This window comes from Nesoenas mayeri, assembly GCF_963082525.1.
Source record: "Nesoenas mayeri genome assembly, chromosome: W".
Lineage (NCBI taxonomy): Eukaryota > Metazoa > Chordata > Aves > Columbiformes > Columbidae > Nesoenas > Nesoenas mayeri.
This window is the reverse complement of record NC_137553.1, coordinates 7,524,414-7,550,569: the sequence shown is the minus strand read 5'-3', so window position 1 is coordinate 7,550,569 and position 26,156 is coordinate 7,524,414. Positions and strand designations below refer to the sequence as shown.

Here is a 26,156-nt window from a genome sequence, read left to right as displayed (position 1 = left end):
AGTTTAGTATCATCAGCAAACTTACTTAATGTACGTTCGATTCCTGTGTCCAGATCATTTATAAAAACATTAAAGAGCCCTGGCCCTAAAATTGGCCCTTTGAGAACCCCACTGGTGACTTTAACTCTTTGAGCGTGACCCACCAGCCAATCACTTACTGTCACGGGGGAGTGATTTTAGGGTTCTGCTTGCTGCAGAACAATGTTTAGATTTCTTAAAGAGAAGCGCAACTTAAAAGAGTTTGGTGGCAGGTTCACTCTATTATTTATTGCATGGGAAAATATGCCAAGCTGAATGCTGCTTACCTTCTCTCCATGTGCCTGTATCCGTTCACGAAGCAAACTTTCAGGTGACTTCCCTCCCTGATAACCGTTCACTCCAGGGGCTGTCTTGGAGCTTCGGAGACAAACTTTCAGGCGAGGCTGTATCCGTCATGGTGCAAACTGTCAGGATTCCTCTTTCCCTGATAACCATTCGCTCCGGAGTCTGTATTTTAGAACTCCAGCAGCAAACTTTCAGGCGAGGCCTTATGACCATATGCAGAGCAGACTTTCAGGAGACAAGATTCTCAGAAAATAAAAAATTTAATGGAGTAGAATAGCAGAAGGGTTGGCTCAAGCTGGGTACCTGCGCAGAGTTCTGCCCGAGCATAGAAAACTACAAACTTTTATATCTTTACAGACCATTCACACCAAGATCCAGTCCAACAGCAAAATTTCACCACCTTTTGCTCCTTTTGCTCCCCATTGGACCCTTTTTCCCTGACTCCATGTGGGCCTTTGTTTTGTTCAGTTGTAGACATTGTTTTTGGTCCATATCCTTGAAGGTGCCGCTTTGTCTGGATAAATCCTTTCTTCTCAGCAAAGTGCAAAAATAGGCCCCGCTTCGCAGATGTCTGTGATGTCTCTGTGTTAGCCTTGGATCATTGTTTTCCCAGTCAATTCCATTTTTTCCCAGCAAAATGCAAGCTAGACTTTATCTTGCAGGTGTTTAGTGTAGTCTGCAGTTGCTTTTGGTAATTACGAGCTTAAAATTTTAGCAAATCTAGTCTACCAAGTAACACAAATCAAAGAGTATATTAAAAATCATACAACCTTATATCTCTAAATAATCTGTTACATTTGGTGTGCACCTACTTAAGCTAAATGATTAATATTGAACTTGAATTGGGCTTGTCCAGTGACCTGTGAGTAGTAAAACCATTGCCATACAGCTCACTTATTTAGCAGGGAGAGCTCAAAGTGGGCTCATCCAGACTGTTGTATTTATAGAATGAAGTGGTTGACTTGTAGTCAATTGCATACAGTAGGAGAAGTATGCATGAGATTCCCTGTGCCCACAAGTTACTGGTGTTCAGTGTGCCGTTCTGCTTCCTTGTGGGTCTCCTGGAAGGAGTTCTTGGCCTGGCTGCAGCTCAGGCCTTTATGTCCTCTGGAGCCTGGACCAAACTGCTGCTGGTTTGGCTGGGGGGGGGGGGGGGGGGGGGGGGTGTGTCAAGTGCATCTGCCATACTTACCACTTATGGGTCTAGCTGTATGCTGGACATTTTGTCCAGAATGATACTGTGAGAGGCAGAATCAAAAGCTTTGCTAAAATCCAAAACCTCCACAACTACTGGCTTCCCTTGGTCAACTAGATGGGTGATCTTGTCATAAAAGGAAATTAAGTTGGTTAAGCAGGACTTTCCCCTTGTGAACCCATGCTGGCTATGACCAATAACTGCATTGTCTCTCACGTGTTTTTCAGTAACTCCGAGAATAACCTTCTCTATAATTTTACCAGGCAGTAAGTGAGACTGACAGGCCTGTAATTACCAGGGTCTTCCTTCTTGACATGTATCAATATTTCTTTGTAGACTGATACCTGTGCTGGTAAATGGTATGAAATATTCAGAGATTGATATTATTCTCTTGAAGGTAAGCACTGATTTCTTTTATACTCAGTAAGAATATGTCTTTAGCTTCTGACTTGTCAATCAGAATGATTGAACTGGTAGACCAGATTTGGTCTGCCATCTCTTCAATGGAGATTTAGCTTTCTTGGGCAAGGTGTGCTGTTCCAAAAACTACATGCAACTGCTGCTCTGTTTGTTGGAAAATAGTCTGTGGGCTTTCCTGCTTTGCCCCTGTCCCCTCCCACCCAGCTTTGGCAGAGATGGGATACTTTTACCCATGAATTACTGCAGCACCGGAACCTTAAAAATATGATCAGAATTCATTTTAATGACCTTCTAGCTTGAACTGCACAACTTTTTCCCCTCACAACATTTTACAATGTCTCTGTACTAGAATTTCTCTATTTCTTCTTCCTTCTACTTCCCTTCCATCAAGCATAATATCTTAGCAAGAAAGATACTTTGTGCTTTTGTGTGAGCTTACCTCTCTTGCTTCTATTTTCCTGTCATTTTTCTGGTAAATACTGTAGCAGAATGCAGGAACGATGGCCATTTTAGTTAGCTAGGCAGATGTGAATCTTTCAAATGTTTATAAAATCTTGAAGTAAAGTTTACAATACATTCTTAACTTCCATGAGCAATATAGTTGCAGTAGTTTTTGTAATCAAACATTTTGATGACAGGGGGATGTTGAAGAAGATGAAGCTATTCCAGATAGTGAACAGGACATAAGACCTCGTTTTCATCGTTCACGGACAGTAGCTCAGCAACATGAAGAAGATGGTATTGAAGATGATGACGACGTTCTTGATGATGATGATGATGATGACACTATTTCTGACTGGAATTTAAGTACGTCAAAGTAACATCTAAAATGTTTTAAAATATATCTACTTGCATAATACAGTAAAAAGTTTGTATATAGGAATACTGAGGCTTTCCTTTTGAATAGAAAAAGAACTATCCGCTGATATAATTGGTGGTTGGGGAAGCGGGGGACACTTTCAGGTGATGTTTTGGCTATGTAACTGTACTGACAAAAGCTAGCTATCTGTAAGCTTATTTTGAATATGGCTGATAGAGCTGATAACATCTGCTGAATGCAATTCAACAGCAGCTTTGGAATTTGAATTTTAATTCTACGAGATAATCGAAATCACGGATCACCTGTCTAACATTACATTATTGAAAAAAGTTTTACACATTGTTCTTAGCTTGAGGAAGCTTAATAATGCTTTCTTTTACTTAATTCTTCCCTCTAAATCTGGTTTGTGTATTTGATTTTTTTTCCCCTCCATTTGAACATACTGCTTTTGACAACTATTACCAGTAGTTCAGATGTAGTACAGATGAATGTGCCTTGAAGCTTACGGATCAAACAACTTTGAGACATATTTAATCAATTTAAATTATTATTATTATTTCAGAAGAAAGTAAAGTATCTTTTTAATGTAGTTTTTAATTCGTAATGCTATTCTTGTAGTCGTTGTGTGTAGAGATCGCAGAATACATATTTTCTGAAAAACGCGGCTGAAATGACAGAGGGCACTCTGTGGTCCACAGTTTTGGTTAAGATGGCGAGGAAGCTAAAGCTAACTAGGAAAGAGGGAGAACAGAACAGTTAAGAAATCTGTTTTGATGTATGTCATGTGGATTTAAGATAATTTGGATTATCTGAAATTCAGAATTGCATGCCCTATTTCTTGTCCAGTGTTCTATATTTGACTTCCAATTGGAACAGAAAGGAAGCATCAGCACAGCCTGACAATTAGCAGCATTGCTTACTAATGAGACCTGGTAACTAAATATGGGAGCCCGTCTTTTTTTCCTCAAGTAGAAAGCTGAAACAGTCTTAGCTGAAAGCAGCAGGTGCTGGTCTTGGGGAGTCTGTACTGTTTATTACTGTGTTGCACTGGAGATCTGCTCTGAGTTGAGGGCTCATGTTTTCTTTTGTTTAAACCTGTTGGACATCATCTAGGAGCAGAGCAGTTTTGTATTTATTACCTATTCTAGTAGTTGCTACCTCCCAGCTGAAAACGTATCTGTGTCCTGTTTTGGCTCACTAGCAGTTTAGGTCCACTTTAGGATTTTTGCATGTTACATTTGCCACATATATTTTGCCTGATTACCTGTCTTGTATATACTTTTGTTCCAGTTGGATCATTTCCGGCAGATTAAGAAGAAACTGAGATCATAATAAGCAAAAAGAGTGCAGTATAAATTCTGTAATACAAGCATTCTTTATAAATCCATCTTAGCATTATTTTTCTAGACAGCACCACAGCAAAAAACCAGAGTAAGGATTTCTGAATCATGTTTTGAAGTTATTCTTTTATGAGCTTTTGTGTGCTAAAAATATGAGATTAAAAACTTTTGAACAAATTTTGAGGTAATGTCCTTTGTATTGGTGCATCACAGAATTAGGAGTAAGATATAAAAGGTCAGAGCAGAGGTCAGTGAATTTCTTTCAGTCTCTAGAGATTGATGATTTTGCCCTTTTTTTGCTTTGAGACATGGATCATGTTTCAATATTTTCCTTTTAATCGATTGCTAATATTTTTAGGCTATTTTTCCTTAGTTTCTTCAGTATGTTGCATTCATGTCACAGACCTTCTGTCTTATATAGCGTTACACTATCCTGAAGTTAGGTAATGTATATAATGTTGCAATATAATGGTGTGGTTCCTGTCAGTGAGTGTTTTAGTATCCCCAGTGTACAAGTCCTTTTAGTGACTATAAAAGTGCTGCAAAATTGGCTTTGTAAGAGCTGTAGCTTTGTACCAGAGTACAGTGGATTCCTGTATATTGTAATGAAATGGAAGTATCTTTCCTTCTAATGCGCTAGCAGCTCACAGTTAAAATGAGGATTATACTGTCTAACTACAACTGCTTATATAATAACCAGAGATTAACACTGTTAATTCCCCTCAGGGAAATGTTCTGCTGCTGCTCTAGATGTCCTGGCTAATGTATTTCACGATGAACTTCTGCCACACATCTTGCCCCTTTTGAAGGAATTGCTCTTCCATCCCGAATGGGTAGTTAAAGAATCTGGTATTCTTGTTCTTGGAGCAATTGCTGAAGGTAAGGCAACAGTGCATATCAGGTTGCTGAATTTTTTATTGGTTCTAAAGCAGCTCTGCGATTCCTTCTAGGTGATTTTACTTGTGCAAACAAGCATACATCCTTAGTTGATTTGGTTTTAGTGATTAATCTCTACATCTACTAATTAGTGACTGCAGTCATTTGTTTAATTTTTCATTTTCAAATTATGCATGTTTCAGAGGATAAATAACTTAGATAATTTATTTTATTCCTCCCTTTCTTAACTCTGCAGCATATATTTATTGGTCTCTCATTAAGTACCACCTTGATTTGATGCAACAGGAATATTTAATAAATTTGAGCCTCACATTTCATTCAGTGTTTTCAGAAATGGAGAAGACAGGTTCTGTGACTTCAGTATCCTCAGCTGCTTTTTGTGGATGGTTCTCTCATTTAAATGTGATAAATTCCATTTCTTTTTATTTACTCACAGGCTTGGCTTTTTGCCTGTATTTCTAGCATCTCTGTCCATTTTGCAAACTGAAGGAATATGTTTGGATTGTTTATCTTTTCCTACAGTGCCTAGTAAACATACTTTTTCTTTGCTGCTAGAAAACTTTTTTGTTGGTTTTGATTTCAAGTCAAGCAAGGGCAGTAATACACTGAGATTTGCCAGAAGTACTAACTTAGTTTGATTCAAACCCCAGCCAACAACTAAGCACCACACAGTTGCTCACTCACTCCCCCCTCCACCAGGATGGGGGGAAGAGATTTGGAAGGACAAAAGTGAGAAAACTCATGGGTCGAGATAAGAACAGTTTAATAATTGAAATAAAATAATGATAATAATTATAATAATAAATTGTAATGAGAAGGAAAATAACAAAGAGAGAGAAATATAACCCAAGAAAGACAAGTGATGCAAATGAAAACAATTGCTCACCACCAACCAACCGATGCCCAGACAGTCCTTGAGCAGTGCACCCCCCCCCCCGGTGAACCTTCCCCCTAATTTAGTGCTGACCATGATGTCATGTGGTATGGAATATCACTTTGGTCAGTTGGGGTCAGCTGTCCCAGCTGTGCTTCTTGTGCACCCCCAGCCTACTTGATGGCGGGGCAATGTGAGGAGCAGAAAATACCTTGATTCTTTGTAAGCACTGCTCAGCAATAACTATAACATCTTTGCATTATCGACACTGTTTCCAGCACAAATCCAAACCATAGCCCCATACTACTGTGAAGAAAATTAACTCTACCCCAGCAAAAACCAGCATAGTAGCTTTTATTGCTGGTCAGTATTTGTGTGATATTAGGAGAAAACAAGAAGAAAATTTAATTTCTTAAGGAATATATTTAATGATACAATGATTTGTTTTCAAGGCCTAATCTTTCTCTACTTGTTGTCTTGGTCACTCTGCGTAGACTGGCATAACACTTCCAGGCTTTATAAACTAATTTTATTTGGATGTTCTTGCTATACTACATTTAATAAATCAGAATTTCTGGGGATTTGGCAAGCCCTGAAGTAGAAATGTAGTTGAAATGAATATAAATTTGATTGGAGATTTCATTTATTGTTTATGGTGAGGTTTCTTTTTAGGACTTAACATAAATTAGGTAGACTTGCTTCATATATTGTTAAAATGTATTACTATATGACAGAGGATGAAAATATGTCCCTTCTAGGAAATAACAAAAAGTTCTATTAGATTTTGTAATTCTCATACTGTAATAGCTATTTTTCCTTCTAGGCTGCATGCAGGGTATGATTCCATATCTTCCTGAGCTGATCCCTCATCTTATTCAGTGCCTCTCTAACAAAAAGGCACTTGTGCGCTCCATTACATGCTGGACTCTTAGTCGCTATGCACACTGGGTAGTTAGTCAACCCCCAGACACATACTTGAAGCCATTAATGACTGAATTGCTAAAGCGTATTCTGGATAGCAACAAGAGAGTACAAGAAGCTGCCTGCAGGTGAGCCAAAGCTTAAACAAAAAGCACTATCCATGACACTGCTTTTTCGTGGGAAACTATTTTAATGCATTTATCGATTAATGGACTGTTCCATTTCTAGCTCTTAATGTATTTTATTTTTTTCCTTTTAAATTGGAGTAGGTTCAGCTTCTTCTGAAGTAGTCACAAATTACTCCAAGTTGTAATAAAATGAAAACAGATAATTTGTATTTCTTTTGTCCAGTTTTCAAGGTATATGAATCACCAAATTAAACAATCTTTTGCAGTAAAAGAAATGGTCTGTATGTGCCATCTCTTTATTTTCAGTATTTGAAGTTTCATTGACCTGAAATCTGGCTTCTGTATGCCTATGAACAAGGTCAATACTGATGACAAAGGAAAACTATCCTATCATTGCACTTGTGATATTGTTTATACTTAGCTCGGGATTACCAAAACATTTGGGTTACAGTTATTTCAAGGCATATTTGCTTTCTCTTGAAAGGAGATCCTTGAACGTAAGATTCCCTTCTCCCCCTTGTCTGCTGATATTTAAAAAAAAAAAAATGGACACACTTTTAATGGAATGAGTACACCTCTTGTGCAGGAAGCTCAACAAATAAAGCTTTTATGTGTCAGTTTGTGTGGGGAGGAGTATACATAGCAGACTGCCAAGAAAGTTTCTTCATAAAGCAGAATTAGATCTGTAACATGTATACATAACTGGTTTTACAGAAACATTTTTAAATTTTGCTCATCACAATGTCAGAGCTGAATCTTTGTGTTCAGTCAAAATAGACTGAGTTTGTCTCAGTAATACCATTTTGAAAACATACCTTGGATGAATTTGAGGATGAAATGCAGTTCTCTGTTTAAACAGAAATGGGCAGTGTGGGGCATTTTGGGGTGGTCTTGTTTTGTTTGTTTTGTTTTTTACCAAGATACTGACTGACCTCTTTGGGGTGGGTTTTCTGTCATTCAGTGCCTTTGCTACTCTAGAAGAGGAGGCTTGTACAGAGCTTGTTCCTTATCTTGCATATATACTTGACACTTTGGTCTTCGCATTTAGTAAATACCAGCATAAAAACCTGCTCATTCTTTATGATGCTATAGGAACTCTAGCAGATTCTGTAGGACATCATCTAAATAAACCAGTGAGTATACCTTATGTTCTGTAGAAGCACTTGTCATATATTGAAAAACTGGTTTGATGGTTTTTGTAGTATGCTTTACATGTTATAAAACAGAAACGCTGACCTTTCTGTGTAGGCTTCAATAATAATAAATATTTACATGTAAAATACATAGACTGCATGTAAATTTCCCAGTACACAAATATTCCCCATTTCACATAAACAAGTGTGTATGTGGTGGCTTGTGAAATGTGCTTCTCATTATTGTGACTTTTTTCCATCATTCTCAGAATGTTTCAGCTCAGAGGAGATACATATATCAATCTAGATATGAAATGGGACTTTAAAGAAATTGGTGGAATGTATGTACTAATTTCTAATGATTGGGGTTTTTTTTCTTTGTAACCACTTTCAGTATAGCTAAGCTGCTCTGTGTGTCTTTCCGATGTATTGGAGCACATCATAATTAGAAATTGCTTTATCAGAGAGTAGGACACACATATTTTATATATAAAAACACAGAATCCTTTGGACAAAGCACAGATAGCACACAGGCAAATATAGTGGGTTTTTTGAAGTCTACATATGTTCATTAATAGGATATTCATACGTGTTACATGCGCATCTTATGATGACTATTGAAATTTGTTTTATTTCTCTGTAGTGCTTCACATGACATAGACACACTAGAATAAAACAATTTGGTTTGTTGCCATGGCATTTTACTTGCCGTCCAAGACTCCACACCATCAAAAGACATATTTTCCAATCTCTCTCTGGCCCTGGCCAGCTTGACATTTGACAGCACCAGGAGGAAGCTAAATGGGAGCTCCTGGTGACGGTGGGACTTTCTTCAGTCACTTAGAATATTTTATCTTTGGACATAGCATTAGCTGGCAGCAACTGTTGGCTCTTTAGATACTTTCTGGGAGCAACAGTACTACAGGGATGCCTTGCTTAATGTCCTTGTGACTGTGACAGCAGTGTCAGGGAAGATGCAACATCTTTATACAGAACTGGTAAGTTTGCCCTTCTGGAGGGATAGAAAATTTCTTCATGGATGGGTAGTTGCTTGAGGAAGAGGTTTCAGGAACTTGGTGGGATAGGGTTGTAGCATCAGGGCAATGGGAGATGGTTGAGTAAAGCAGGTGGCAGCCAGATTGCATTGCTGGTTAAAACATTTTCTGTAGGCCCTGAGGCAATCCTATAGATTTGTAACAACCAAGGCAGCTATTAAAAGTTGCTACACTGAAGCAAAACCTGGAGGAAAAGATTCATTCTGCAAAGGTACTTATGTGCCTCAGCAAAAAATCTTAAGACATAAATTGTAAATTCTAATATTAAACTACTTCTACATATTGCAACAATGATTCAGTTACAGTATATCAATTTTCTTTTGCTGAAAAAGTATAATATATCAGTTCTTAATATATCAATTTTCTAGCTTTGAAATAAATTAATATGGAACGAAATGTTTCAGTAGATGATGCATTTTCATCCTAAACAGGAATATATTCAGATGCTAATGCCTCCATTAATCCAGAAGTGGAATATGTTGAAGGATGAAGATAAAGATCTCTTCCCTTTATTAGAGGTAAATGTTAAAATTTAAATATGTTTTATCAACTTCTTTTAGGAATTATCCCTTTTACTAAAGATGCTCCTACTAGGAAGTGTAACTATAAAAGCTATTTCCCATTATGGAGAAAATATGGCTGTACCGAGAAAATCTTGTGAGTGAGGAAATGTCATTAGGTTTAGCAGAAATCTTTTAGATTTTTTTTCTGCCATTCTCGAGTGTTTTCTTTGTGATTCTTTTTTAAAAAAAATGTTCCATTCCCCTGTTTTTCTTTTTTCTCTCCTTGCTCTCCCTTCATCCCTCCATTGAAACTGTTATCATACAGGTTGAAGGTATGAACCAGACCATTCAGTCTGTTCTCTGTACTTTCTGAGTGTGAAGCAGGAAAACACTTCTAGAAAAATTAGTTTTGTAAATTGGGTAATGTTAGGGCTTCAGGATACTGAAGTTTAGTGTAAGTGTTAGCTGAATTATAGTAACTGTATTCATATGAACTTTCTGGGCCACTTCTAAGAAGATGCTGCTTTTGAGAAATTTTTTCAACTGACATATGTAGGAGAGAGTAACAATTAGCTGACAGTTGCCTTGGCTCAGCTCATTGGTGCTGCCTTTTTAGGTTGTTTTTATTTAATAATTTACTTGTGAGTATACTTAAAATGCTTTTAATTTATGCCTCCCAAGTAAAAGGTACTTCAGGCAGATGAGGAAAGTTAGTGTGTCTCTCTCGCTCTTTTTTTTTTTGTTATTTTATTCCAGTGCCTGTCATCAGTTGCTACTGCCTTGCAATCTGGCTTTCTTCCGTACTGTGAACCTGTGTACCAGCGTTGTGTAAATCTGGTGCAGAAGACTCTTGCTCAAGCCATGGTATTTTTCTATTGCTATTCCAATGTTTTCAGAATAGCTCCTTAAACCAATGTATTAACTATGTAAAGTTACGAGTTTGCAGGGAGATTTGTAGTATTAATAACTGAATATTTAAATGAAGCTGCAGTTCTGAAACTAATTTTTTGTTTGTTTATTTTGTTTTGTTTTTACTTTTATGCATACCCCTGAGAAAATCTACCCCTGAAAATGCATACTTATTTGTTGCAGTTGCACAATGCTCAGCCAGACCAATATGAGGCTCCAGATAAAGATTTCATGATTGTGGCTCTTGATTTACTCAGTGGTTTAGCTGAAGGACTTGGAGGCAACATTGAACAGCTAGTGGCTTGCAGCAATATCCTGACACTAATGTACCAATGCATGCAGGTGAGATGAGTAACCTGTTTAATCCAAGGATTTTCTTTCTTAAGAGAATCAGAAACACTTCTAGAATTGTCAGGTTTTTTTCTTCCTCTCTTTAGGATAAAATGCCTGAGGTACGGCAGAGTTCTTTTGCATTGTTAGGTGATCTGACAAAGGCGTGTTTTCAGCATGTTAAGCCTTGCATCGGTATGTTTCTTTTACATATTAAATAATTAACATGTTTTACAAATTGATAAGAGGTTGATTTAGCCATTGTTAAGTTCCCTTTTCTGTGATTTGCCTTGTCATAGTGTTGTAAGTTTTAATTTCCCTGATCAGCAAGAGTCTGTAGTCTTTTCTCCTTTGAACTGTGTGTTTAAGACATGTTCTTTTTGTAGGCAGTGCAAAAGTTCATTTTGCTGCTTGATTTTTATAATGTAACATGCTTCATGTTGTGCTGCAATACAACAAAACAGATGTACTTAGACTTCAATTAGAACAGTTGCTTTCTTTGATAAATTCTTGAATTTATAGCTTTTTCTATTAGAATCTATTGTTACATATAATTTATATATATGAAAAATAGAAAACTTGGCTAGAGGGTAGGTTTGGAGTTATGTTTTGTTTTGTTTTGTTTATTTCAGTAGGGAATTAGCATCAGTTATACACTTCCACAATATTCATTGTATATTACCTCGGATAGTCTTGAGGTACACTTAACTTCACAAATGAATGGTTGAATAAACTTGGAATTTAAAATTTATTTGGCAATGTTATAATCTATCTTTCTGATTAATATTTTATTAAAATTTAATCAAGGCTGTAATTTGCCGTCTAGGCTTCATTGTTGTTCGCTGGGTTTTGGAGGAGGGAGGTGGTGTGTTTGGTATTTTTGTTGTTGTTGGGGAGGTGTTTGGTTTGGTTTGGTTTGATTTGGGGTTTTTGTGGTGTTTTGGTTTCGTTGTTGTTTTGGGTTTTTGTTTGGTTGGTTGGTTTTTGTTTTTGCACATCTGATTATATAGCTATCCAGGTGTGTTTTTTCTTCCCCCACCCCTGGGAAGGGGAGAAAAAACATTTCTAGAGTTAAATAAAGGTAAAGCCTATTAAAAATATTTTAAAATCTTACTTTTAAAAGATTTGCATTGATCTGCTTAGGTTGTAAAATCCAGGTTAGTCTGATATAGAGTAGAAATACAGCTCTTGCTAATTCAGGTGTAATGCTTTACAAGAATTTAAATATGCTTACTGTTTTTTTAAAAACTTTTTTTTCCTCCCTGTGATCTTATAATAATGGGACAAGATGGTTGTATTGTGTGATGAGTTTTTAAATGTCGTTCTTTCTAGCTGATTTCATGCCCATTTTGGGAACCAACTTAAATCCTGAATTCATTTCTGTGTGTAACAATGCCACCTGGGCAATTGGAGAAATCTCCATCCAAATGGGTAAGATTTTAAATTTTTTTTTCTTTGAATCTTTGCACATTTAGAATGGTTTGTTGTTGTTATTATTATTATTATTGATGCTTTCATATTAAAATTTAAATTAAATTTGATGTTCTTGTCCTTGACAGTAAGTTCAACGTACCAGATCTAAATTGATTATGTATATTAATGGTCATTTTCTTCTGAATGTTTCTATTTGGTTGTTTCAGGTATAGAGATGCAGCCTTATATTCCAATGGTGTTGCACCAGCTTGTAGAAATAATTAACAGACCCAACACACCAAAGACATTGTTAGAGAATACAGGTACCCAAAAATGGAACCATTCATGGTGAAGGGAATTAGAGGGTTTTTTAATATAATGATTTAAAAAATTCCATAGAACTTATTTTCTTGCTATGTATTTGGCTTTTATAAGCAAAACCAACTCTGTTTTGCAGAAGCTCTTACAAGTCTCAGTCTTGAAGGAAAACATCTATCATGTATCTAGATTAAAGTTATTGCTTTCTCACCTTTATAACATTTTATATTTATTTATCATCTATTTAAGTATTCTTCCAATTTTATTTATGTATACAATATGACAAATGTATGCAGTAACACTTAAAGACTTAGTGGCTTTACACTGATTTTAATATATGCATGTCCTTACTACATGTGTACTGTATATATACGTCTAGTGTTTGAAACAAATGTAATTGGCATATATAAACCAAACAATGAACTCTTTCGATTTACCAAAAATGAACCATTTTTTTAAAGATTATTTTGTAGTAATATGCACAAAAATCTAGATCTGTGATGGCAGTTTTACCGCAACATAATTGAAATTACATATAACTTCTATTACCTGGTCTCATAATAACAAGTTTCTAAAAAGAAGTCTAACAGTGGCATGCATGTTTTTATGTTCTGGCCAGCAACTTTGCCTTCCAAATTGGGATAAGTCCCCAAATGTCTTATTGAATAGGAATTTCTGAGGCTTGTTTATTTTGCGTTTATAGAGGGCATGTTCTGGTATGAAGAGCATCTTCCATACTTCAGCAAAACTTTATTAATAATTTAACAGGTTTCTGGTTTACTATTTTACTAATTGAGAATCGATTTTTTTTCTCTTTCAAAACTGTCTTGTAAGAAAAATGATAGTTTAGTTATTATACTTGACATAATAGAAAATTATGCAAACTCAGTGCTACAGTTACATTTTTTTGAGCTAAGTATGAGATAAATTAGGGAGAGATTTCTTTCAATGCATATTTTTCCTCCAGTATTCTCTGTACCCCACCCCCTCATTTAGTATGGAAGGTGAGCTTGAAGGAAAAATTGCCTAGTTGTCTGGCATAAGTACTGCTTTTTGAAAAGATAATTTTGGAGCAAATAACTACTTGTTATGAAATACACCATGGAACAGTATAACAATATAAATTTTCTTTGCCCCAACCCCCTTCGTCTGTGCTGATGAATGTGTAATACCTGTAACTGAGAAGCATCCAGTATTAAAAGTTTGCTTCCATCACTGCTAGAGAATTTTTTTAAGCATTCAAACACTGACTTTTTTTTAGTATCTTAATATTTACTTTAAATGTGGATGCATAACTGCAAATAAATGTTGAGTGTGGTGTACTTATAATAAGTTTGTTGTGGGATATTGTGCTACATGCCATTGGTACGTGCAAGAGCATTACTGTTCTCTGCTTTAGGTTGTCATGTAATTAGCTATGAAAATACTTCTGTTGAAAGATATGAGACCACCTTAAGTAAAAGTAGTTGCATAGAAAATAATGAGTACATGCCAAAAAGTTAAGCTTTGGCAGAAATTATTATTCCTTGTACAGACTGTAGCTGTGAGAGCTTACAAATAAACCTTAAAAGTATATTTTCATTTGAAAGTAGCACTTGATATGCAGTTTTATAAGTTAGATCTGCTGAAAATTTGAGATGCTGCATATTGAAATTGAGCAATGTCTGGGCAAAATAATACATTACCAGTGAGCTGCAGCTTTCATGGAATGAGAATGTTTCAAACTGGTAGTATATCCTGCATTAAACTTTTATTGGAGAAAGCATCATCTGCTTTATTGCATGTATCATGAAACTGTTCACAAATGCCTGTTAATTAGTGTTGTGTTAGGTTGAACATAGATTTCCTTTCTCTGCTTCATATAAATCTGCTGGATTTTAGTATTATTCATGTATTTTGCTTCAAGTAATCCTGATACATTATTCCCCACCTTCTCCTTTTTCTAAAGTTTAATCTTTCATGAGTTGAGCAAACACCATTAAAACACATTTGCATGATAATATTTTCTTCAGTCTGCCCCTCAGAACAAAGGACCATACTACCTAATCATCCAAAGAAGCAGTTTTGCTTTTCATGTGTCCTTAAGTCAGATTCTTATGCAACTTTTATGAGGAAGCCTTTTCTGAACAGGAGAAATATTGAGATTAAAGAATTAATTTTCTGCAGTCAGTTGCCATGAGTTAGAAACCACTTTAAATTCTCTACAAGATTGTGAAGAAAGCAAATATTTGGTGCTCTTTGAGAAGTGTTTCATCTATTTAGTGTTTATTAGGTAGACCACAATATATAGTAAATGCAAAAGTATTTATAAATAGTAGGCCTATTGAAATATTGAATTCAAAATATTGAAAAAATAAAATGTTTATGACTACCTGATACTAAAACTGAAAAGGGTTAATTCCTTTCTGTCAAGAGTATCCATAATAGTACTTTTTATTAAAAACTTGTATGGTAGGTAAATTTACTGTAAGATTCTGAAGAGGGCAGAATGACTGCTTACATCAGAAAGCCTTTGGATTTTAAATTGTAGTTTTTGGTGTTCTCTCATTTTCTTCTTGAATTTTTCTTTTACCCTGGAGAGTATACCATTATGTTGCTGCCTCTTATTTAGGGGGTGGTAATAAACAGCACTGGTGAAATCTTATGTTTACTATCATACACAGATTCTGTTGGCTTCTGTTTCTGAGTTATTTGTTGTTTTTTCTTTATTTTTTCTCCTCCCCCCTCATTTGCTCATGTCTTGGTTGGCGTTTGGTGGTGTATAACCGTGATTGCATTACCTTAGCAATAACAATTGGTCGTCTTGGTTACGTTTGTCCTCAAGAGGTGGCCCCCATGCTACAGCAGTTTATAAGACCCTGGTGTGTATTATTCAATCTTTTTTTTTAATTCATTTTTCTTTTTTCTTTCTTTCTTTCTTTCTTTCTTTCTTTCTTTCTTTCTTTCTTTCTTTTTCTTTCTTTCTCTCTCTCTCTTTCTCTCTCTCTCTTTCTTTCTTTCTTCTATCTCACTTTTAGATATATTTTCAGTTGGTTACAAAATCTCAATCCTTAATCATTGCCAACCATGTGACTAATCTTGTCCTATCAGGTTTGTGAGTTTTTAGTAGCACCGTCATGTATTCTTTATGTTGTGGCTAATGACTAATTTATGCATGGGATAAGATTGTCACATGCTTGTGTGTTAAAGCTTGACTATGAAAGAGCATTTTAAAATCCACCAGAATGATAATACAATGCATGCAAATACTGTAAAATTTAAACTGTGCATTACTTTACTTAAAATTCAGTCTGAGGCTTGAATTGCTGTAAGGAATATGTTTCTAGACTTGTTATGCATAAAATAGCTTGCTTCTGTAAAAGTTAAATAACTGTTCTGTAAGTGGTATCTGACATAATTCATACTGCAATAGTATTATATATTCTTCTAATAATGATAGTTTCTATAAATATTTCATATACGTGGTTTTTTTTTTTTTTTGTATTTAATGGAATACAGGTCACACTTTCTAACTGTATATAGTGCAATAGGAAAGCAAGATTCTGGAGATCATGCCTAATGGGAATATACTAGTAAAGACTGTGTATAACAAGTATCTTTCTAAATGTTCAAAATAGTGTTTCAGATAATCTTAGCAGTGTGACTTATTCCATCAAATACTGTCATCTAGTTCTGACTTGATTAAATGAAAAAGTAATAGAATTAGCTAAGTTTTGCTCTCCAACTTACTAGGTGCACCTCTCTGCGAAACATAAGAGACAATGAGGAAAAGGATTCAGCATTCCGTGGCATATGTACCATGATCTCAGTCAACCCCAGTGGAGTAGTCCAAGTAAGATACATAAATAGATCTTTTTTTTTTTTTTCTTTATTCATGTGAAATTTAGTGACAGCTGTATATGGAGTATGAAAAAGTTTAGCTTGATGTTGATTCCCTGTAGTACATGCTGTAACTGCTTTTTCGATGTCAAGGAGGCCAAAATGTTTATATTTCAAATTATACATAGCATGATACTTCAGGATTTCTGTTTCAGTAATTATCACTTATGGAAAGGACAGTATAGTTAAATTCATTTTTTGTCTTTTGCTTACAAAGAATATGTAAATAATGAACTTTGATTAACTGTATTTTGATACTTCTGTCAGTCTTTTTTATATTGAGGATACGTATGAAAATACGAGGCAAAAGTTGACATACTAAAACCTATTTTTCAGGCTTTTGAAAAAAGAAACAAAGCAAAAACAATAACCACCCCTTCATTCTTAAAACTTTGGTAGGGAAAATTCTGTTTCAACTTGGGATGTATTGCTTAGTCAATATGACAAGGAAGATGTATCTCTTTAAAATAAATGGTACATCTAAAGAATAGAATATGACTTGCTCTTTAGTCTCCACAGATTCAAAGTAAAGCTCTACAAATGTAATATTTTATAAAAGGAAAATGAAGATGAATTTCCTTCTCCTCTGCCTGAAATCCTCCCTGAAACACAATAATTGAACCTCTGTCTTGTTTTGGTTTTTTTTTGTTTGGTTTTTTTTTGTTTGTTTTTTGAATTTTTCAGTTCATTTCACTTATCCCTTATTTTGTCCTTAACATTTCCCTCTTCTGCTGTCCATTTGTTCTTTCACACAGCTTTAAGGGAAAGAGTAATTAAGGACTCTCTTCATTATCCCAGATCTCCTCCTATGTAGTTGTTATCCTCAGTTCCTGTCCAAAAACATATGCATTATCAACTTAATCATTAAGACTGATGTTTTTAATGGTGTAGTAGGAGGTAATGCATGACAGCAGATGAACTAAGCATAGGGATTTTGGGGTGGCTTTAGTTTTGAACCTGTATGGTAAACATTCTGCATATCCATTGAAAACACATGAGAGTGAGTTGCGAGTGTGGTCTTGAGTTTGTCGATTGTTATTAAGATGATCGGTTCTCAAACTCTGTATGTGTACTGAAACAATTAGTTAGACAAGTGTGGTGTGGGAGGGGAGAAGGTGTTGGTTTTTTTTGTTGTTGGGGTTTTATTTTGTTTTTGTTTTTTGTTTGGTTGGGGTTTTTGTTTGTTTGGGGTTTTTGTTTGTTTGGGTTTTTTGTTTTGTTTTGGGTTTGTTTTTGGTTTGGTGGTGTTTGGGTTTTTTTTAACTGTGGTTTTATTGCATCAAAAACCTGATTAAACAAAGCTATTCCTACACTCAGCTATTTCTATTTCTATATACTTAAGCATACAATAACTTACCGTTATTGTCTGAATTAACTAGAAAATAAAGACACAAAACCAAAAGCAGTTGTGAATTAAGATCAAATACCCTGCATAGTTCGTAGAGCAAACAGCAGACATTTTCAGGCTTATAAATTGAGGTTTCTAATCTATGTGATTGTTTAATCTTATAGGACTTTATTTTTTTTTGTGATGCTGTTGCATCATGGATTAGCCCAAAAGATGATCTCCGAGACATGTTCTGTAAGGTAATGTTTCTAGTATGACAATATATCTGAACTGTGGTGATTTTGGATCCTCTGTTTCTTTCTTGCTTTCTGTTTCCACTATTAGCACTTACTGTATTTGTGGTCATGAAGGCTTTCTTGCAAAGTTATAAACTTTCAGACAAAACATCAGAAATCTAATTTTTTTTTTACCTATATTTTCTTACGTGCTTTCGGGTTATGCCAAAATTCTTTTTAACAGTGTTGAAAAGCTCACTTGAGATCAAAGCTCAAAGAGCTTTTCATAATGTCCAGCCTACTATGTTTTAACTGCATTTGGAAGAACAGGGGGTTTTATACCACTTATAAGACTTTTTTTTTTCTTCCTAGACAATGAGATCTGTGAGGTTCAAGATTCCCCCCCAAAGATGCCTACTTTTTTTTGAGAAATATCTAGAAAATTGCAAATGAAAAATCTTCTAGTGGTACCCTGATCTGTTTATCTTGCTTCAGCTGAAAATAAGCTTTTGGGATTGCTTAACCCTCCTCAGAATCCCTCTTGGATAAGCAAGTCTTCAAGAAAGTATTGTACAGTGATAGGCAAGAATTCATCCCTAGACAAAGTGTCAATAGAATTTAAGCAAAAGGACTGTTTGCCTTGTGTAAAATAAACAAAACAAAACATCCAGAAGGTAATATATTGTGTTTTGGCACTAGTGTCTTTGGTTAAAAACCAGAACAAAATAAACATTTCATTTTCATGAACAGGTTCTGTTCAGTAGTGTGGCTCCCCACATATGTTGTGAAGTGAAATCTGTTTTTAGGAAGGATGTATATAAAAAGTTAATGATCTTCTTAAAGCTAAAACGGAACATATTTCTAAGTGTGTACTTGGATCATGGGTCAGTATTGGCATTTTCTCTTCAAGTAATGCCAAGTGTGCACATCAGAATGTAAGCTAGAACTTTTGAATCCCATCTTGAGGAGCAAGGACAAAAATCTCGCTGTCCTAGTTAGGAGGCCATTTATCTGAGAGGCTTCGAAGGAACATCAGGGTCAGGAAATACATGGCTGTGAATATTCTAGCATCAGCAGAAGGAAACAGCAAATACAAGCTGAAAAGAAAGTCCAGGATGCTGTCTGTGATGATTGTCCAAAGCAGTTTCAGTATATGTTTCTGTCTTGGTCCTTCAGCATTCAATACTTGCTTCTATAAGCTATGCTCCTCTTTTTCAGATTCTTTCCAGGATATCCATGTGGGATCTAATGCATTCAAACTAGACACAATCTTTCTTGGTCACTTGGCATAAGGACAACCTTGCTTTTTAAAGTGTATTCTGTTGTGCTTTTTGCCATACAAGAAAGGAGACAAAGTTTTCTTCAATTGATGGCATGCAAATTTTTTAGATTACTTCCTCATTGGAGCGAGTTTTTATGCTATCTGAATACATTACTGTAGTCCAGTTACATGTTTTTCCAACAATAATTATGCTTTTTAGGAACAATGGAAAAAAACTGTGTAGTCCCATGAGGTCTTTCTCTTGTTAGTGGATTGTCCAGTGTTTGGTTTTTGGGGTGGGTTGGTTTGTTTGTTGTTTTTGGAGCACTAGAGCTGAGAGAAAATACCCCTTCCAAGAGCATAGGTAGATGAGCTGCCAGTGTTGAGATCTGATACATAACCTAAGAATTGTATCATGTTTTATAGAAGCAAGAAATCTGAAGACTGTAGCTGAAGCTCTCACTTGCTAAAGCTGTACTGGAAGAAGTGTTCCTTTTGTTGTACCTGTACATTCTTAGATTTTTTCAGTAGTTTCTTGGTAGCTGGCTAATCAGGTTCTTTGGGTTAGGAAAGAGGTGAATCTGCCTATGGAAGGTCTCCTTCAGGGAGAAAAGCAGTAAATTAACTGGTGACACTGTAATGTTATTATTGCTACATGCTGTTTAAGAACAGCTCTGTTTGAAAAAGTTGTGTTGAGAGTGAACTCAGTACCATGAGCTTTAACTCTGACATCATTGCCTTTTTTGTGAGGATGTTTTCATGACAGACTGTTCCACAATCCAGTATCCTTGAGTTTAAAAACCAAAACCAAACAAAACCCAAAACTTTAGAAACTCCCTGCATTATTTTCTATTAGGAGGAGGCATTTCATCTGCTTTTGTTCTTTTGTATGTTTGTCTTTTAACCTGCTGTATTCAAGCTAAAATACTAAGACCTTTTTGACAGTATCATTCAATATTCATAATTTTCATTTAATTTATTACATTAAAGGGTCCAGACTGAAACCTGTATTTTATATTTTTTTTTTTCTCTTCCCCTCTTATGCTGGCTGTGGATCCCTGTTCTTTCAAAACACAGAAGACTTTAATAGCTTCCTTTTTAGTAATAGTTGTCTACAGGTTCCATGGAAAAAACACAGCTCTCACAGGATGCTTTTGTGATTACTAGAAATTGACAGGCATTCATTCTGTCAAATGCTGGCGGTGGTTCTGGCTCAGCTTTCCTCTCAGAAAATATTATATGTATAAAAAGTAAATGTATAAACAGTTTATAAACATATAAACTGTGTCAACTGACAAAATATTTAGCATTGTGAAATGTCCTAACTCTATGTTGTAAGTCACCATAGTAATTAAAAATACATGCACACACATATGTATATTTATATTTATAGATAATAGAATATATGTTTTTTTTTTCTTTTAAGAAGGACATTACTAGACTTCCTTTGTTTGTTAGTAACATTTAAATATTAAACTGGGGAATTACAATGGACAGATGCACAATCCAGCAGTTTGTGGCTTGCTGCATATGTTGCTGGTAAATAATGATCATGTATCTGCTGTTTAATGATTATCATGACTTCCCCCCCACTCCCATCTCATTTGTAGATTCTTCATGGATTTAAAAATCAAGTTGGGGATGAGAATTGGAGGCGTTTCTCTGACCAGTTTCCTCTTCCCTTAAAAGAGCGCCTTGCAGCTTATTATGGAGTTTAACCTTATGCACTGTAGCTGCAGTCCCATAATTAGAGGTAAGCACACAAATCTTCCTTGCTAAACAGAGCTGTATAACAGACTTCCTTCCTGTTTACATTATATGAAACACAATTAATTCACTAGACTAAAATTTTTCAGATAAACTGGAACAGATATCTTTTCTTCCTATAAGAAGAAAAAAAAAATATGATAGTGTACCTAAATGATAGCAAAAGCAGTTGTCTGATTCTGTTCTTTTATTTTTACAGAGAGAGAGAGAGAGTGTACGATATGCACAGCAGTTTATCAAGATAAGGTGTAACAAAGTCCCTGTTCAGGTTTAATAAGCAAAATTATTATTATAATCCTCAAGCCATCATAATAAAGTCACAGGCTCCCTTATGTCTTATGAATTAGTAGATGGTGAATGTGATCTAAGCAGGAATATTTCCCTAGGATAGGAAAGCAAGTTTGTTAAGACACTTTAGCCATGAGAAGTTAAATACATTCCTAACCACATACTAGATGATCTTTGCATTGAATAAAGGATATTATGCTAATCTGTAACTTCTGACTGTTGTCAGTCAGTCAGCTTGATGTTTTGGGGAGGCTGATGTGTTTATTATTGCCATTTTACACTTGATGCACCAATTCAGAATTGTTACAGTTCAGTCTGGAGAATGATTCAACTTCAGCAAAGAACAGTGATTGTGCATTCTAGAACACTTGTGTTATTATACCACCTTACTTTATACGCTGTTTGTGAACACTGTATAAAGTGAAGTTCCTGCATGTAGTGTGATACTGTGAAGAGATAATTATACTACCCAAAAAAGAGGGCAAATTAAGTTTATTCATTTAGTCTTTATATAAATTTGATACTTGCTCTAGAATTTTTCTACTTTTATGGGAGTGAATCATGCAATTTTCTTTTATTGATGAATGGACAATTATTTAAAACTCAGTCTAAGATTTGTCAGTTGGTGACATACAAAATTGTTTGAATTACATTTTTTACCTGAACAATGGATTAAAAATAAACCCATTTTTACATATTTACATATTTATAAATGAGGGAATTTTAGTTCTGAAATAGGTGGGTTTTTTCATCCTAAAGAAGAGGAATCCAATGTGGCAAAATTGTCAGTTATTCTCACTTTGTACTGAGGAGACACTATGGCTATCTTGTTTAATCCACCTAAAAGTGAAATTGTTAGGTCAGTAGAAGATATGTTTAATATTCTTTCTCAATGTCATAACTACCTCATAATCTTGTACTAAAAAGGCAAAAGCTTGTTAGAATATATAGGATCGTTTTTATCTTAAATCTAAGCTTAGCCACAATAATGGAACTGCCAGTGTAGCTTTAAAGTATACAGTGTTGTTTCATGAATAATAAATTATCTGGTATAAATGGGCTCTTTTCTTAAATGGACTTAAAAGGGAAAATCTAGGCATAAATTCATTTTTAAGTTAAAGGTTGGCACCTACTACTTAAAAAAGGAAAAAAAGCTCTTTGTTTATGCACTGATCTGTTAGTTAAGGTTTAAGGTAAGATTTAACTATAGCTCTGTCTTTTCTTTTACAGGTCCTTCAGTCTGGGAGACTATGAGGGAGCCTCTGCACCCAGGGAAAAAGTTACCCTTTACTGGGGGGAAGGGTAAACCAGTAGGGAATACAGTACAATCCCAACCCTACTGGGAGGGGCGGGAGGGAGGTGTTGCCATCACTGTATTAAGTCTATGTTGGGAAATGTTTTAACATCTGAAGCCTTTGTGGGTGGAAATCTGTCTCTGATTACAACTCTGAACTGGATGTGAAGAAGAAGAAAAAATCTGTTAACAAACCAGCACATTCTGGACTATTGTGGGGAATTGTACCAAAATAAGAAGAACCATATTATTGAACCATAGGGATACGTAAAGAGGAAAAACTGTTTTGTTCACAATAAAGGAAACCTAAGAATGGGGTCACAAACAGAAAAAGGCTTTCTTTTTTTTTCTTTTTTTTCTTTTTTTTTTGAAGTAAGGGTTTTCTACATTATTTCATCCTGCCTGATGGGATTCTTAGGTAATTTGCATGTTAATGAATAACTACACAAATAAAGTTAGTACAGTTAAAATGCAGCTTGTGTCTGTATTAGGAGTAGGCACCTGCAGTGTACAATATAGAAACCCTGTCGTAAATTAATAAAGGTTAACTTGGACAAAGTGAAACAACTTACAAGCTGCCAAATGAGTCACTCCTTTCATTTTTGGGGTAAGGGGAGACACTTCAAAGGAAAGATAGACATCTTAATTTTTATATTTAAAATAAAGTAGCTGACATGATTTGGTTATTGTACTTAATTAGATTTAATTTCTAGAGTAAGGCATTATTCTTAATGTGCAGTTTAAGGTTCAGTTATGCATTCTGGCTCATAGTGGAAAAGTAGCATGCTTGCATCACATAGAGTGAAATTGGTATACATTTACCTATGTTGTGCCAGTCTTGTGTTGCAGTTTACCAATTCAATATAGCCCTGCATTTAAAATTACTTTTCTGAGATTCTGTGGATCTTATTTTTATTAAGAATATAGGTATAAAGTACTGTAGTTAACAATTAGGCCTTGAAATACCTTTTTAGGATCTGTTAAGGTTAAGATTAATATTGTATTGTGTGTAACCTGCACAATGTGGAAAGCTGATATAACTGTGCAAAATATTTGCCTCTGTGCTGTCAGTGTGATGTGCTTTCTGTGTGGTTATATAGTAGTGATTTTTAGCAGAATCTCTAAAATTGAGTTACATGGTAAGACCTGTTAAAGGCTACATAAATGTTAGTTGTCATGTAAAGACAATTGTAGAAGTTGTTGACATGATTACTATATTTGTGTTTATTCCACTCAACATACTACTTTTTATGTTTTCTTTTTGTTCACAGCATGATCTTAGAGATGTTTAAGTTAATGGATGTAATGCAGGGTATCTACAATGTATCAGCACATGTTGGTGGCCCTTTGTGATATAGTTAAGTGCGCAAGCATGCAAGTTTAAAGCTACGGAGTGAAAGTTGGTTTGGATCTTCATTTCATTAGTTTAGCTTTTCTGTTGATGTTTTCTTTTGGGGTTGTGTGTCTTTTTTTGGTTTAGTTTGTTTTTTGTTTGTTTGTTTTTTCTCTCTACTTACATGTATTCCCATGAATAAATCCTTGTTAAGTTAACCCTTTACTTTTATTTCCATGTGTATTTTCTTATGTACTGTGAATGTGAAATCCTAACTGGTACACTTGATCTTGTGTTCATCTGGAAATGGCAAGTCTTTATTAGTTTAGATTGCCTAAAGAGTATCCCATGGTGATAAAGGAAAATTGAGAGATTTTTAACTCTGCTGGTCAGAGGTGAAGCTATACCTTTCCATTTTTCAAGTGCTGCATAATTAACCTGCAAAACAAAACTAAGCCATAACAGCCTTTTTACAGATTTAGTTTCTCATAGATTTAGGTTTTCACCTTTGCATTGCAAAATTGGATATTGGATAACAGTTTGGGGTTTTTTTTGGTGTTTTATGGTCTGTTTCGTTGGGGGTTGTGTGTGGTTTTGTTGGTTTTTTTTTGTAGTTGTTTTTATTTTTAGATATTTGCTGCTCTTTGCATGGTTCTGTTCTTTGAGTGTTGAATGATTTAGCCATTGCACTGAAGTTTGAGCTGTATGAGTGTGGACTTATAAATGCTGTTTAAAGAATTTGGGTTTTTTTTTAAAGCATGATAGCATGCACATTTTAAATGTGTCCCGTTCCCCCGCCTCCGCCTTTTTTTTTTTTTTTGGCTTTGCAAACTTGAACGGATTATGCCTGAAGAATAGTTTGGACATGTACTGTATGAAGTACATTCAGTAATGCTAGTACATAGTATTTTTTCAATTTGGTCAAAATTGCATGTGATATCTTGCTTTCAAATTACATCGCTTTGGTAGCAAATACAAAATTCCTTCTTAACTAATAATGCTGAAGTAAATGAGTAATACTTTTATTCACTAAAAACACTTTAAAACCAAATTCCAGAAGAAGAAGAAAATAAACTTTAAAAAATAGCAAGGATATTATTTGTTATGCAAACTTTAATTTCTAGTGTGTTTGAACATTAGGGAAGAGTTTAAGAGAAATTATATTAAAAAAATTGTAGAATAGAAAACCTACCCAAATAATACTGTACCATTACATCTAGAATCTGAGGTTAACTAAACTTTTTAAATTCCAGAAAGCCCCTTTAACAAAATAAAACCACTCCACCTCAGATTAGCTTAGGTTGCCACTTTTGTACATAGTATTTTAACAGGTATTTGTGCAGATATGAACTAATCTAGTATAACAGCAAGGAAAATAATTAAGGCAGAAATAAACAGTACTGACAAAATAGTCTTTTGTATCAGTAAGTTCTCTCATGGTATGTTTTTAAAGCAAATACACCATATTCCTAATGCATAATATAGTGCAGAGATTTGCAGAAGCCATTTAGGGTTTAATCTGAGGTAAGAAAAGTTCTGAATCAGCATTAACAGTTATAATTAAATTATTGCATCATGGGATATATAAAAAAGCATTTAAATTCTTGTGGTGTAGTCTTGACAATTCTTGAATGTTGACCGAATGTTTATACCAGTAGAATTGTGAGTTTGTTACATTCCAGTGTTTCTGCCTCTTGGCATTCTAAAAGCACGACTTCATTTGCTCCTTACACACTGAATAAAATGCTGTTAGTCTGCTAAACTACATAAATAGCTGCTGCTAAGTAATGGTGTAGATTTTCTACTTGAATATTTTTGTTGTAGGAACCTCAGGAGCTCAGCATTTACTGTTTTTATATATGCCTTTTTTCTGTTTTGAGTTTCCCTTTTTGAAGGATTCAGAGAGTGAAGAAAAGCTGCTGATCAACCTAAGTTGGTAACAGAAAGGGTATTTAAAATCCTTATAAAATGCATCTTTTTGGCAGTTCTAAATTGTTGTTAAATTAGAAGTTCAATAGTAATTTTTTTTTCATTACACATTCAGGAAACTGCTACTTTCATTTAGCAAAAAATATTAGAATAGTTCATTATTTTAAGCAGTGCAAGCAAAACTAATCAATTTTGTAATTTTTTTTTTCCAAAGCTTATTTTCTAAATCAGTGAATATGTATATATTGAAATTGTAATAAGC

The 26,156-nt window shown here is 34.9% G+C and overlaps 1 protein-coding gene across 2 annotated transcripts in view; it reads left to right on the top strand.

Annotated features, from left to right (window-relative positions):
* LOC308051438 (transportin-1-like) overlaps nt 1–22,678 on the top strand; it is an 84,474-nt gene extending 61,796 nt beyond the window's left edge. The window contains exons 10-25 of one of the 2 annotated variants that reach the window (XM_080361865.1): nt 1,856–1,916; nt 2,578–2,746; nt 4,826–4,978; nt 6,694–6,919; nt 7,881–8,052; nt 9,539–9,625; nt 10,367–10,474; nt 10,703–10,861; nt 10,957–11,044; nt 12,182–12,280; nt 12,490–12,585; nt 15,366–15,441; nt 16,313–16,412; nt 17,972–18,046; nt 20,894–21,036; nt 22,569–22,678. In XM_080361865.1, coding sequence (XP_080217991.1) covers nt 1,856–1,916; nt 2,578–2,746; nt 4,826–4,978; nt 6,694–6,919; nt 7,881–8,052; nt 9,539–9,625; nt 10,367–10,474; nt 10,703–10,861; nt 10,957–11,044; nt 12,182–12,280; nt 12,490–12,585; nt 15,366–15,441; nt 16,313–16,412; nt 17,972–18,046; nt 20,894–21,001 — 1,777 coding nt within the window. In that variant the 3' untranslated portion in view covers nt 21,002–21,036; nt 22,569–22,678. The remainder of the gene's footprint in view (nt 1–1,855; nt 1,917–2,577; nt 2,747–4,825; nt 4,979–6,693; nt 6,920–7,880; nt 8,053–9,538; nt 9,626–10,366; nt 10,475–10,702; nt 10,862–10,956; nt 11,045–12,181; nt 12,281–12,489; nt 12,586–15,365; nt 15,442–16,312; nt 16,413–17,971; nt 18,047–20,893; nt 21,037–22,568) is intronic. The other variant, XM_080361866.1, reaches the window with a different exon arrangement.
* Nucleotides 22,679–26,156: the final 3,478 nt, after the last annotated feature.